The sequence below is a fragment of the Staurois parvus genome, unplaced genomic scaffold (genome assembly GCF_062004578.1).
Source record: "Staurois parvus isolate SC_StPar_1 unplaced genomic scaffold, SC_StPar_1.0 ptg001912l, whole genome shotgun sequence".
NCBI lineage: Eukaryota > Metazoa > Chordata > Amphibia > Anura > Ranidae > Staurois > Staurois parvus.
Genome location: NW_028319708.1, coordinates 199977 through 215363, shown reverse-complemented (window position 1 = coordinate 215363; position 15387 = coordinate 199977). Strand labels below are relative to the sequence as shown.

Genomic DNA, 15387 nt, shown 5'->3' with positions numbered 1-15387 from the left:
TGCCAAAAACTGAACTACATATCCCAGATGAGGTCTTACTAATGATTTGTACCGGGGGAAATGATATCTCTCTCTCTGGAGTCTATACCTCTTTTAATACAAGAGAGGATTTTGCTCGCATTAGAAACCGCAGCTTGGCATTGCATGCCATTATTAAGCTTGTGATCTACCAGACCCCCCAGATCCTTCTCCACCATTGATTCCCCCAGTTTTACCCCCCCCCCAGTATGTTTGATGCATGCATATTCTTAGCCCCCAAGTGCAGAACCTTACATTTTTCAACATTAAACCTCATTTGACACATAGTTGCCCAATTACACAGTGCATTGAGGTCGGCTTGTAAGCGGGGGACATCCTGTAAGGACGTTATTCCACGGCACAGCTTGGTGTCATCTGCAAAGACTGAAATGGGATTTTTAATCTCAGACCCGATATTGTTTATAAATATTAAAAAGTAAGGGTCCCAACACTGAACCCTGGGGTACACCACTGACCACCCTAGACCATTCAGAGTATGAATCATTAACCACTACCCTCTGAATACCATCATTTAGCCAGTTTTCTATCCATTTACATACAGATTTTTCCAAGCCTGTAGACTTTACCTTACCCATTAGCCGTGTGTGGGGAACTGTGTCAAATGCTTTTGCAAAATCCAAGTATACCACGTCTGTCACGACCCGCGGTCACCGCCACCAACAGGCGACAATCGCACAGCCGCGACTAACAGTAATACGTCACGCCCACGGCGTCAGACCCCAGACCTTCTCACCAAACTCGTGACCGAAGGGCCGGCCGATCCAAAACCGCGGTGTGACGCGCGTAACAAGGCCCCAGCCAGCTGCACCCTACACAGCGATTGCCCAGCTAATGGACTACAATCGGTGCCTGCAGCCTGGATGCGCTTGTTACTGGGTCAGGTTAGTTACGCAACTAACCCTATACTGCCACCACCACTTTTGTCGGAGACTGGGAAACTCCCGTTACTAAATATACACTATAATGATTGAAATATTGTTATATATAGCATGGCCCGCAGACCTACTATACAGAGATATATAACCACAGTAGCGTCTCTTCAAAGGCAGGGATTCGTGAATTGCAAGTAAGCGCTTAGAAACAGTTTAACACTTTCAGAAAGAAAGATTTATTACTAAAAGCGTTGGATGCAAAATAAATATGAACAAAGAGATATCACAAGAATATATATATATGTATATAAAGACACAGCAAACATAGAATAGCGAGAAAATACAGGGTAAGTTACTTGCCTTGCCTGGTTTTAGCAAATTCAAGTTGTGAGCCGAAAGGTTCTTTGATCTCCTCTGTTACGATGTTGCTCGGAGATCCCTGTGTGTGTGTGTGTGTGTGTGTGTGTGTGTCTCTCTAACTCACTTAAAAGTCTTAAAGGGTCCCTCTCAGGGGAAGGGGGGGGCTCTGACTACCCATTTTGGGAGTGGTCATTGGGGAACTCTACACTAAATTACTAGCTCATATCCTGTGATATGAACCATACAGTTGACCTCAGGACTGTGCACTTATTCTGGTCGGTTTGATAATGAGTGGGCTTACATAGTTTTGGGTGATAAAAATGACACCTTTTGCAGACTGGATGGCTCCACTTCTCATGTCTTCCTGGTTGTCCCCCACACCATCTGCCAGAAGATAACCTTTGCCTCACAGGAATGCAGGGGGGATGTGAGGAGTGATTTGAGAAATGCCTCAGATAAACAGATAGAACACGAAAACGAGGGTTGAGGGGGAACTCCGCTCCAATTCTGATGAGCAAGTTTGCCACACCTCCCCCTTAAGTGGTTGCCAAGGAGTGAGCTACAAGTTCTCTCCTGACGCAACCGACATCTGTCCAGAGGTTCCTCTTGGGACGTCCTGGTACCGCTGTACTGCGGGAGAACCGAATTCCGTCTGAACCAGAAGCCGTTCTCCCCAGCAGCACTGCTGGGCCGACCAAGTGAGTGGTCACGGGTGGGTACCAGTCGGGTGTGGCTATCCGAATCCTGTGGCAACTGCCGGGGTGCCCACCTGTTCACAAAACACTTCGGCTCAGGGGTGCCATTTGCTAACATATTAATATGTAGCTTCTTGTCGAGGTAGAGAAGAGGGTTTCCCTCTCCTACCTTCTTCCTCAGGCTTAGGCTTACATCTGGCCTGAAGGTAGTAGCGCCCGTGGGCACCGGAACCGGACAGGCGAATTCTGGGCCTCGCCTCCCAGTGGTGTCCGCAGGTACCTTCATCCAAGATGGACAATCCTCGTTACCTGCTAGCATCCAGGACACCGGTTCCTCCAGTTTCCTGTCTGCCAGGTCAGTCACAGGCCCAGCTGAGCCATGATCATCGCATCCAGGCGTCTTACCGTAGCCAGCTGTACCTGCGACTGACGTAACCTGCTTCTTGGCCTGGGGAGCAGACCAGGCCTCAACTGCCTCGGTCTCCCCATGCCCAGACCTCTGGGGGTCTCTTCTTACTGATGGGTTCCTAAACTGAACCACTGACATGCCCCTCTGACAGTTACCCTTCTGGGCTGTCGGACTGGGCACAGGCGGTTTGTTCCCGCCTAGTGACAGGGGCGCAAGTGGCTCTTCCCAGGCAGGGCTGAGCACCGCGAGGCCCCTACAGTGGACAACGGCACCCAGGTCCACTGTGCATTGCGGGCCACTCCTGACCGCAGGAGTGGCTGTCAGTGCCTTCTCAACCCCAACTAGCTTTCCCAAGGATTCAGGCAAGCCACATGGGGTAGTGAAGGCTGGCTCGTCTGGAGCTTGCTGGGTTAGAGATGGTGGCCCAGGCTCCTTGCTCAGGCCCATGATGGCAAAACAGTAGGCACCTTCCGGATGCTCCATTGCCTCATGGCTCCTGGGCATGGGGTAGGCCACAAACCCAGGGCTGGTGTTCAGTTTCCCAAGGCTCTCAGAAAGCCTGGTCATCGTATCCTGCTGGAGGACCGCGACCATTAGGACTGCCCAGACTCTAGCTGATCCCTGGATTCCTGACTGTGCCATTCCCTTTGCCTCTGTGGCCCAATCAGCCGGCACCTTCTGAATCCAGACACCATCTATCGGAGGCCTGGGCAGCCGCTCCGGACCCCGAGTGCTAGGGAAGGGTGATTGGGTCTGGGCCCGGAGGCCCTCTCTCTGTAACCCAAGCATCAACCTTCCTTCCACTCGTAATCCAGGCCTGCTGCCTCTGACCTCTGTCTGTCTGCCTGTGAACACACCTTGACAAGTGAAATTAACTGACAGGCTTTCATGCTCCCAGCCCCCACTGACTAGGCCAGTCATTCTAGCCTCCTTGCTCGTTTGTTTACTCTCCTCAGCAGGGGGGCTCACACCTAGCCCTGGAATAAAATTTCCATCTGAATGGCTTTCCAGAGCAGTCTTCCCTGTGGGACTACAAAGCTCATTTAGCTTATCTCTGAAGGTCCTTTGAGACTCACTTTTCAGGGCTGCCTGAAGTGTGAAACTGCAAGTCCCAGCCAGCTTACCTCTGAAGGTCCGTTGGGACTCACTTTTCAGGGCTGCCTGAAGTGGGGAACTGCAAGTCCCAGCCAGCTGTGGTGTGCCTTCCTTAGTAGGGCAACTCACAGTTAGCGGGCCTCTGAAGCTCCTTTGGGAATCGCTTTTCAGTGCTGCCTGAGGAGTGGAACTATAAGTCTCAGCCAGCTGCCTAGTCCTGTGCAAGGCCAACGACTGGGCACTTATCAAGGCACAATCTTCTGAGCCTGGGCAAGGGACAGACCTATCCAGACAATTCCCTTGCTCAGCCTCCAGAGCCTGTACCTCAGCCCCCAACACTGAAAACGCATCCTTTGTTTCATCACAAATCTCATTGTTAGCATTACCAACATTGCCGTCAACAATACAAACATTATCAATGACATTACCATCAATGCTACTGATTTGACCCATGACATTCCTATCAATGCTACTGATATGACCCATGACATTCCTATCAATGCTACTGATATGACCCATGACATTCCTATCAATGCTACTGATATTATTACTGACATTCCTATCAATGCTACTGATATTATTACTGACATTCCAGACTGTATTCCCAATGTTGCTAACATTAGTAAGATCACCCTCAGTGTCACCACAACGATCCTCAACAGTCATGTTCATAATATCAGGGACACATGAGTCCAATACCTCCCCAGGCCAGGGGATTTCTTCTGGTTCTCCAGCTAATGGAGACTCCTGCAGCCCCACACCATTCCCAGCCCCCACCCTCTGTCCATCCACCGGTGGCCCAGACATTACCCCAATATCTGTCCACAGTTCCTTGGCTTGTCCAGAGAGTTCCAGGGGGCCCTTCCGGGTCTTCTCGGCAGGGGCGTAATATGAAACAAGAGTGCCTAGGTCAGCACCCAACAAAACAGGGGTGGGCAGTTTATCCGAGACCCCCACCTCCCTCATCCCCCTCCCCGCACCCCAATCTAGGAATACCTTTGCACAGGGTGTGCGTGAACGGGTCCCCCCAACTCCTGTGAGGGTCAGGAACTTTCCTGGGATGAGGTTCTGTGGCTCAATCAGCTCTGGTCGGATCAAAGTGACGTCTGCCCCGGTGTCCCGGAAACCAGTTGCAGACCGGTTGCCCACGGTAACGGGCTGCAAGTTGGCGGGGTTTACCTGCAAATTCCTGCGAACGAACAGCACAGAAGAAGAGTTGCTGGCCGGCTGGCCAGATGATGTCATCTGCTTCTGCTCAGGACACTGCGTCCTGAGATGTCCGGCTTTCCCACAGGTGAAACATCTGCGGGTGTCAGGCAGGAATGGCTTGGCTCCAAGCGCTGCAGGGTTGGGCGGAGGTGAAGCTTGACTCACCGAAGTAGGAGAGGTTGCTAGGGACGATTTCCCCCCTTTCCAGCTGTTCAGAGGAGCCTTGCGAGGTTCAGGCACTCGCGTGTGGACGAAGGTATCTGCCAGGTCTGCTGCAGCTGTAGTAGATGCTGGCTCCCTCTCCAAGACGAACTGTCTGACGTCTGCTGGACAAATGTGCAGGAGTTGATCTCTGATCATGAGATCCTCCAAAGATTCATAAGAATCAACTTTCAGTCCCTTAGTCCACTGTCGGAATGTGGTGCGTAAGCGACTTGCCACATCCGTGTAAGAGTCCCCAGGTCCCTTCTGCATGGACCTGAACCGTTTGCGGTACACTTCCGGGGTCATCTGGTACTTCCGGATAATGGCTTCTTTTAAACGTTCATAGTCATCATCTTGCCCCTCTGGCAATTCAACAAACGCTTCCAGGGCCTTGCCTTGTAGCCCTGGTGTCAGGTACCGAACCCATTGAGTTTGGGGCACATGGTACTGACGGCACGTTTTCTCAATGGACAGTAAGTACGTGTCAATGTCACTGTCCTTTTCCATTGCGGGAAACTTGGCTGCGCCCACGGAAAGAGTGGCATCCCTGTGATCTAGGGACCTGAGGTTCTGACCCGGTCGCTGCTGGAGCCTTGCCATCTCCAACTCATGCCGACGATCAGCTTCCCTCTGCACCGCCTCTCTCTCAGCCGCTCTTTCAGCTTGCCGTTCCGCAGTTTCTCTGTCAGCTGCTGCTTGGCGCTCTGCAGTTTCTCTGTCAGCCTGGCGTTCCATGAACCGCAGGTATGCCTCCAGATCTGTCTCCATGAGGCGTTTCAAGGCCTCCTGCATCTGAGAAGAGTCTCTGCTGGTTCCAGGCACCACGTTGCTAGCACGCTCAGGCGGTGGTGTGACGTTAACATTTGGTGATCCTCCAGTGTCAGTCTCTGTATGCCCATCCTGTGAGGCCGTCTCTGAACCACTGGCAGTGTGGGTAACGGGAACCTCTCCATGTTCAAGTTCCTCCGAGTTCTGATTTGCTCGGATATCATACTCCACTAGATCACTAATCAAATCTTCACGAGTTTTGCGACCGACGTCCAATCCTCGTGAGGCACATTCAACTTTCAAATCAGCTTTGCTCATTTTCTCGTAATCTGCTTCACCAGGCATAATTGCAAGCAAAGATAGAAGAAAAAAGTAGGAAAAGAAGGAGCTGTTGCTATGTGTCTCTCTATACACACATATATATAAAATAAAATATGCACCGCTTGTTTCTAAGGACTGTTTCCACAAAGGTTACAATCCTTCAGTACAGAGCCAACTATTAACACTGCACTGAAGCTCTTACTGCAATTTATCCCACGTACGCTGCCAACAATATGTCACGACCCGCGGTCACCGCCACCAACAGGCGACAATCGCACAGCCGCGACTAACAGTAATACGTCACGCCCACGGCGTCAGACCCCAGACCTTCTCACCAAACTCGTGACCGAAGGGCCGGCCGATCCAAAACCGCGGTGTGACGCGCGTAACAAGGCCCCACCCAGCTGCACCCTACACAGCGATTGCCCAGCTAATGGACTACAATCGGTGCCTGCAGCCTGGATGCGCTTGTTACTGGGTCAGGTTAGTTACGCAACTAACCCTATACTGCCACCACCACTTTTGTCGGAGACTGGGAAACTCCCGTTACTAAATATACACTATAATGATTGAAATATTGTTATATATAGCATGGCCCGCAGACCTACTATACAGAGATATATAACAAACAGTAGCGTCTCTTCAAAGGCAGGGATTCGTGAATTGCAAGTAAGCGCTTAGAAACAGTTTAACACTTTCAGAAAGAAAGATTTATTACTAAAAGCGTTGGATGCAAAATAAATATGAACAAAGAGATATCACAAGAATATATATATGTATATAAAGACACAGCAAACATAGAATAGCGAGAAAATACAGGGTAAGTTACTTGCCTTGCCTGGTTTTAGCAAATTCAAGTTGTGAGCCGAAAGGTTCTTTGATCTCCTCTGTTACGATGTTGCTCGGAGAGGTGTGTGTGTGTGTGTGTGTGTGTGTGTGTGTGTGTGTGTGTGTGTGTGTCTCTAACTCACTTAAAAGTCTTAAAGGGTCCCTCTCAGGGGAAGGGGGGGGCTCTGACTACCCATTTTGGGAGTGGTCATTGGGGAACTCTACACTAAATTACTAGCTCATATCCCGTGATATGAACCATACAGTTGACCTCAGGACTGTGCACTTATTCTGGTCGGTTTGATAATGAGTGGGCTTACATAGTTTTGGGTGATAAAAATGACACCTTTTGCAGACTGGATGGCTCCACTTCTCATGTCTTCCTGGTTGTCCCCCACACCATCTGCCAGAAGATAACCTTTGCCTCACAGGAATGCAGGGGGGATGTGAGGAGTGATTTGAGAAATGCCTCAGATAAACAGATAGAACACGAAAACGAGGGTTGAGGGGGAACTCCGCTCCAATTCTGATGAGCAAGTTTGCCACAACGTCCACCCCCACCACTCTGTCCAAGTATACCACGTCCACCCCCACCACTCTGCCCAAGTATACCACGTCCACCGCCACCCCTCTGTCCAAGTATACCACGTCCACCGCCACCCCTCTGTCCAAGTATACCACGTCCACCGCCACCCCTCTGTCCAAGTATACCACGTCCACCGCCACCCCTCTGTCCAAGTATACCACTTCCACCGCCACCCCTCTGTCCAAGTATACCACCCCCACCCCTCTGTCCAAGTATACCACGTCCACCGCCACCCCTCTGTCCAAGTATACCACGTCCACCCCCACCCCTCTGTCCAAGTATACCACGTCCACCGCCACCCCTCTGTTCAAGATTTTGTCCACCTCCTCATAAAAAGAAATCAGATTTGTTTGACAACTTCTGTCTTTCATGAATCCATGTTGTCTGTTGCTTAAAATATTTTTTTCCAGCAAGAACTCATCTATGTGGTCTTTTATTAAACTCTCCAGTATCTTTCCAACTATAGAAGTTAAACTAACAGCTCTATAATTACTTGGTAAAGATTTTGACCCCTTTTTTTAATTCCTGGTTTCCATGCCTAGACAAATGATGTCATACATCCAAGGAATCTTCAGGAGTGGAGGAGGGGTTTTCTCAGCTAATCACACCATTCTGCATACATGCCTGAGTTAAGGTCAGATGGACTCCAGAAAGTAAATCTTTCATGAATCATCTGCCCTTACTCAAGTTGTCTACAGACAGAAATGCTAGGGGTGTTTTTTAAAGTGATTTCTCAGCAAAATAAGAAATGGAGACATGGATGGATGGGGGAAGTTTGCGTTGAATACTAAAAATGACCTATACAGCATTTTTAGTTTGTGGTGTTCAGATGCAGTGTAGTTCTGCTTTAATGAGATCAATCAAAAGTGATTTTTGTTCTGTTTCAGGGAGAGAGGCCTGACATACAAAGCCTCCAAGATCAATATGTCTGAGTTTTCAGGAGATGTTCCTGACCACCTCCTGGAGGTCCCTCAGCTCTGGGCACCTCCAGAAGATGTTTAGGTGTATCAGGCACCTCTCCTGAATGTGACTTTGGAGGTGTTTTTTCCGCCTTTAAACCCCTGTAAATGTGTACAGTGTGCATGGACACACAGGTTAACAAAGAGGAGCGGTTTAGAGGCAGAGAAAAAAAAGAAAAGCTAAAATTCCTGTAAAAGCAGCGATTTTGACCTAAAGTGTGCATGAGGCCTAAGGCTCCATTCACACTTGTATGCTGCAGGAACATACTCAGAATCTTGCACGTTCCCTTTGTAGTGCACAAAGACGTATACCTTTTTTTATGGGTGCGTCGCAGTGCCATTTATTAATGGCACCCCCAATGCACCTTGCTAAAATGCATGAAAAAAAATTGCAACAAAACCCATGATACCAAAGTGCCATGTATTTTGGTGTAGCACGATTTAAAAAAAAGAAAAAGTGATGCGCTTCTTATATGTGGTATTCAGCCCATTGAAATGAACGCATGGTAAGGTGGGTAAAAACTTGCACTGAAGCATTGCACAGTCTTAGGCATGTCAAAACGTGTGGTTCAAAGCAGCATCATGTCAAACACCCAGAAAGGTTCATGTGCACCTGTGGGGCATTTGTCGTATGTATAACCAGCCGATTGAAATACATGGGCTTGTTGCCCTATGAGTACAGTGTGACAAGCTTCGGTATGACCCCCAACCTTAGGGCTACTTCACACCAAATGCAGTCCAGTGTGTTTTTTTTTTCTGTATCAAAAATGCATGTACAGTGTTTTCCATGTATTCCAATGGCCCTAGTTCACACCAGGGCAGTCAGTTCCAGTCAGTCTCCGGTGCAGAAGATGAAGTAGCACATGCTGCAGTTTTTCTGCACAGAACTGTACTGGAACATAGCAAAATGCACCAGGACAGATTGTGGTGTGAATTGTACGCAAAAATGCATCCAGAACGCATCCGGAGTGTGTTTTATGAGGTGTGAATTGGCCCTTAAAGTGGAACTTTAGTCAGCAACTTAACATGTTCCTAAACCCAGGACCCTGCATCCACTATATCTGGACTTCCACAGTGCACACACCATGGAAATGCAAATATTTTAGTAAATATAAATTGCTAAATGGCTTTTCTCAGCAGCAGTTAGAGCAGTCTTGTGACTTATATCAGTGTCCAGCTGTGCACTGGTTAATCTTGTAAGAGGAGTTCTCATTCTCCTCTGACTGTCCTTTGTGGCTGCTTGACCCCTGACCCTCTGTCTGGACAGTGCTGATTGGCCATGTGCTTATTTATATCCACCCTCCCAAAAGAAGAAAAAAAACTCACTAGCAATACACACCAAACAGAGCATGTGCAGACTTGCCACTGCTGCTCTGTACTATGGCAGATGTATTGGGGACAGTAAAACAAGGGAGGATCAGAGAAGTCAGGATCAAACCGCGTTTTTTTTTACACAATCTGGAGGATTAACCCCTTAGGTTCCACAGTCAGTATAACAAGTATCCTTTGCTGCATATACAGACTGATTTTACTTTTGTGGGTTTAGTAACACTTTAAGTCCTGCTAGATCATTTCAGGCTGGTTCCTTTTGCAGTGTATAGCATTAAAGGATAAGGTCACCTTTTGCACAAAAATAATAAATGCACATTTTTTTGCAGGTAAGAAAATGTTTAGTTATTTTTGGCTACATTAGCCTGTAAACCATTGCACCAGCAATCAGCAGATCACTGGTGCCATACAGGTCTCCTGCAAATCTGTCGGTATATCTGCTTGCTGTGCGGCAGTAATCTCCAAACTGTGGCTCTGGGGCCAGGTGCAGCCCTTTGCTTGCCCTTGAGGTACTGTTCCATCCACTGACACAAACAATGGGGAATTATTCCTCCCACTGAAACCATCATAAGGGTACATTTCCTCCCACTGATACCAACAATGGGGAACAATTCCTCCCACTGATACCAACAATGGGGCACAATTCCTCCCACTGATACCAACAATGGGGCACAATTCCCCCCACTGATACCAACAATGGGGCACTATTCCTCCCACTAATACCAACAATGGGGCACAATTCCCCCCCTACTGTCACCAATGATGGGGCACAATTCCCCCCCCTACTGTCACCAATGATGGGGCACTATTCCTCCCACTGATACCAACAATGGGGCCCAATTCCTTCCACTGATACCAACAATGGGGCACAATTCCTCCCACTGATACCAACAATGGGGCACTATTCCTCCCACTGATACCAACGATGGGGCACAATTCCCCCCTACTGTCACCAATGATGGGGCACTATTCCTCCCACTGATACCAACAATGGGGCACTATTCCTCCCACTGATACCAACAATGGAGCACAATTCCTCCCACTGATGCCAACAATGGGGCACAATTCCCCCCACTGATGCCAACAATGGGGCACAATTCCCCCCACTGATGCCAACAATGGGGCACTATTCCTTCCACTGATGCCAACGGTGGGGCACAATTCCTCCCACTGATGCCAACGGTGGGGCACAATTCTTTCCACTGACGCCAACGGTGGGGCACAATTCTTTCCATTAACGCCAAGGATGGGGCACAAATAATAATACGTAATCCTCCTGCGCTCAATGGAGTCCCTGTAACAGTCGAAAGCCGCTAGTACTCAAACTGGAACCCAACAGCAATAATGACATATAAACAATTAGTGCAGCGCTAGATATATAATATGAATGATATATATATATATATGGCAAATTAATCACAATAAACTGTCATACATCTATTCATGCAGAAAGTGATCAAATAATGTGAATATTGAAGGAATAAATCTCAATACTAAGCGTGTCCCCCAGTGCAACTCACTGGTGTAAATGTGAGTGAATAAATATCACAAATAGTTCATAACACTATGCCGTGGTGCTCCACTCCACACGATATGATGAAATGCAAGTGATCACACAAAAAAAACTTCAAGTGATGGTAAGTGACTCTCCTCCTGTGGTAAAAATGCCCCCTCACCTCCGCTCTCTGGCCCAAAGGGCCTATATGCCTTTAAGATCACTCGAGATCTTGATCCACCATAAATAGAAATCACCAGCCGATCTCCTATATGATTCCCATCCGGTAAGTATTCAGGATATAATGGCTCCTGGTCTCAGCACGATATACCTCTCACCCGGATGACATAAGCATAGGAAGAATCTCTCATAGTGTATTACGTTCCACAATGAGTATTTATTGAAAATTAAGAAAGCAACTCACATGCTAAAATGTAACTCCTCAGTCCATAGGGATGTTTATGTGTACTGCATGGTTTTCAGGTACACAAAGGTGTCCTAAGATGGCGGCCGTACCGGAAGTATGTCACCGCTAAACCGGATGCTGTGTCACCACGTATCGACGCGTTGCGTCACCGTCACGTGACTTCGTCAGGATCCATTATATCCCGAATACTCATCATATCGTGTGGAGTGGAGCACCACGGCATAGTGTTATGAACTATTTGTGATATTTATTCACTCACATTTACACCAGTGAGTTGCACTGGGGGAGACGCTTAGTATTGAGATTTATTCCTTCAATATTCACATTATTTGATCACCTTTCTGCAAGAATAGATGTATGACAGTTTATTGTGATTAATTTGCCATGTATATGTCATTCATATTATATGTCTAGCGCTGCACTAATTGTTTATATAACAATGGGGCACAATCCTTCCATTGACACCAATGATAGGGCACAATCCTTCCATTGATACCAACAATGGGGCACAATTCCTTCCATTGGTACCAACGATGGGGCACAATCCTTCCTTTGGTACCAACGATGGGGCACAATCCTTCCATTGGTACCAACGATGGGGCACAATCCTTCCATTGGTACCAACGATGGGGCACAATCCTTCCATTGGTACCAACGATGGGGCACAATCCTTCCATTGGTACCAACGATGGGGCACAATCCTTCCATTGGTACCAACGATGGGGCACAATCCTTCCATTGATACCAACGATGGGGCACAATTCCTTCCATTGATACCAACGATGGGGCACAATCCTTCCATTGACACTAACGATGGGGCACAATCCTTCCACTGACACCAATGATAGGGCACAATCCTTCCATTGATACCAACGATGGGGCACAATTCCTTCCATTGATGGGTCACTATATCTCCCACTTACACCAACAATGGGGCACTATTCTTTCGACTGACACCAACAAAATGGCACAATTCCTTATGCTGACACCGATTGGGCAGAATTCCTTCCATTGACACCAATGCTGGGGCACTATTCCTCCACTGACACCAAAGATAGGGCATTGTTTACACCCAATAGACTCCAGAACATTTTCTACTCCCACTGGCCCTAGTCCGGCCCTAAATTCTGAAAGACAGTAAACTGGCCCTTTGTTTAGAAAGTTTGGAGACCCCTGCCCTACGGGATGTACAGGCAAGCAGATATACTGACAGGAAGAATCAATGAACTACCACAACATTCCACAGCGCCATGGTAGCTCATTGAGAACTTCAAGCCCACAGCCGCTAAGGCTGTCAGGACTTGTAGCTCATTCATACAGGACTGTGAATGTATGATGTGGCCGTGTGGAAGGAGCACTGCGCAACTGCACTATTTTTATATACTGACAGCTAGTACAGGGAACTTCTTCTCATACTGTTGTCACAGGGAGGGGGGGACTGCAGGATCGAGAACATGTTACATGTTCCACCCTAAAAACAGGTAGAACATGTAAGATGTTCCCAAAAGGTGAACTTATCCTTTAAATAAGCACTTATACTGTTTAAAATCCAGTAATACACTGGCTCATCTTGCTTGGCACCTGCTCAGTTGTTCTCTATTTTACGGCACTGTGCTGAATTTGTAGAGGCCAGTTTGCTGACAGCCTAAAGATTTACTGCTGCTCAGGGGCTCTGGGCTTCAACAAAATGGCAGCCTCCAGCATGTAGAAACAGGAGTAATATTGGAGGTAAGTTACAGCACACACTAATTTTAGTAGCAGAATTATTCATGTGGAATGTATGTTCCTTACTAAAGAACATATTTTTATTAAAGGGGAAGTTCCACTTTCAAGACTGCTCCCCCGCTCCCCATTAAGGATTGGCACCTTTGGGGGGCGGGTACCCGAATTTGACAGGTACCCGCTCCCACTTCCGCTCCGATCACCTAGGTGTCCTCCCTCCCTGTAGTCTTTTGGGACACGTGACAGGTCCCAGAAGACTACAGGACCATTCAGGAAGCGCAGCGCTTCTTGCGCATGCGCAGTGGGTACTCGGCTGTGAAGCCGCAAACTGTCAACCGGGTGCCCACACTGAAGATGCCAGGGTCCAGGGAGAGAAGACGGTTGGTGAAACGGGCTGCAGGGGACACACCGAGGGACAGGTGTGTGTTTTGTAAAAGTCAGCAGCTAGTTTTTGTAGCTGACTTTTATTTTTCGGCAGCAAGTGGAACTCTGCTTTAAGTTGTTATGGGTAAAGTTCTGCTTTAATTTCAAATTTTGAGTTGTCACCAGGACAGAAATAGAGGGGAAATCTAATGGGGACACTAGTTCTGGTGACACACTGCGATTCCCTTACTTTGCACTAGTTCTGGTAACCTGGGGGTCCCAAAGAGATTCCCCTAGTTTGCAGGAATTTCCTGACTTCCGGTTTTAGCTATGACACAGGAAGTGAAGGGAAATCTCCACAAAGGGGTACAGATAGCAAAGACCTGACATGAGTTATAAATCTCCATTATTCCAATCACAATAAAAGACTTTATTGTACAAGGACACAGAAGCCACAAAGCGTCATCCATTGTAGCAGGAGGCTGGCTGTGAGATAGCACATGTCTATAGGGGAGTCACATGAGCCGTCCCAGGGATGAGGACACCGCTACACACCCCCACTGTACGGACTCCGCTCATGATGACATTTGAACGTACACCCAGCCCCCCGCGCATGTGCACACCCTCAATCCTGGCACGGGGCGTGGACTCTTCACCAGTGCATGTTGGCGTCTGTCAAAATTGGCCCATCAGGTGGCAGAAGGCAGCGCATGCGCATACTCTCCTTGCTGAACGAGGCGTGGTCTCTTCCCCAGCCTTTGGATGCGTCACCGGGAATGGCCAATCGGGTGATAGAGCGCCGAAGTCTAGTGGCAAATTTGAAAAGTGTGTGTGTGGTGAGGAGAGAGAACGGTTAGAGCGGCTGACAGGATCCCACATAGAGGAGAGAGAGAGCGGAGCACCGCCATGAGGAAAAGGTGGGCCACAATCCATCAATGATCATCGGGGTGGGGGGAGCTGACAGGACGGTGACCGGGGTATGTACTGGGGGCTCATTAGGCCTGGAAGTGTCAGCTGATCGTCAACGTTCATTTACTTGTCAACCCTGCAGGGCCGCGAATTGTCAGTGAACTACAAGTCCCAGCATTTCCAGGCTGGTCATAGTGCCCCCTATGGAGGAGGACTGACCCTGGGTGCTTGTCATGTCCCTGTACTGTGTGTATTCTGATGAGCTGTGTGCAGAGCTCTGTAGTGTCAGTATATGGGGATTCCTAAACACGGGAGGAACTACAACTCCCAGCATGCACTACAAGCCCCAGCATTCCCAGTCTAGTCATAGCGGCCCCCCCATGGAGGACTGACCCTGGGTGATTGTCATGTCCCCTGTACTGTCTGTATACAGGGAATCCTAAACACAGGGGCCTGGGGGGGGAACTACAACTCCCAGCATGCACTACAAGCCCCAGCATTCCCAGTCTAGTCATAGCGCCCCCCCCCCCCCCCCCATGGAGGACTGACCCTGGGTGATTGTCATGTCCCCTGTACTGTCTGTATACAGGGAATCCTAAACACAGGGGCCTGGGGGGGAACTACAACTCCCAGCATGCACTACAAGTCCCAGCATTCCCAGTCTGGTTATAGTGCCCCCTATGGAGGAGGACTGACGCTGGGTGCTTGTCATGCCCCCTGTACTGTCTGTATTCTGATGAGCTGTGTGCAGAGCTCTATAGTGTCTGTATATGGGGATTCCTAAATACAGGGGCCTG

The 15387-nt window shown here is 48.5% G+C and overlaps 1 protein-coding gene across 1 annotated transcript in view; it reads left to right on the top strand.

The window, feature by feature from the left end:
- Nucleotides 1-14397: 14397 nt before the first annotated feature.
- The window catches only part of PRC1 (protein regulator of cytokinesis 1), a 53316-nt gene continuing 52326 nt past the window's right edge, over nucleotides 14398-15387 (top strand). Inside the window, exon 1 of the mRNA XM_089664401.1 lies at nucleotides 14398-14598. Coding sequence (XP_089520527.1) covers nucleotides 14588-14598 — 11 coding nt within the window. The 5' untranslated portion in view covers nucleotides 14398-14587. The remainder of the gene's footprint in view (nucleotides 14599-15387) is intronic.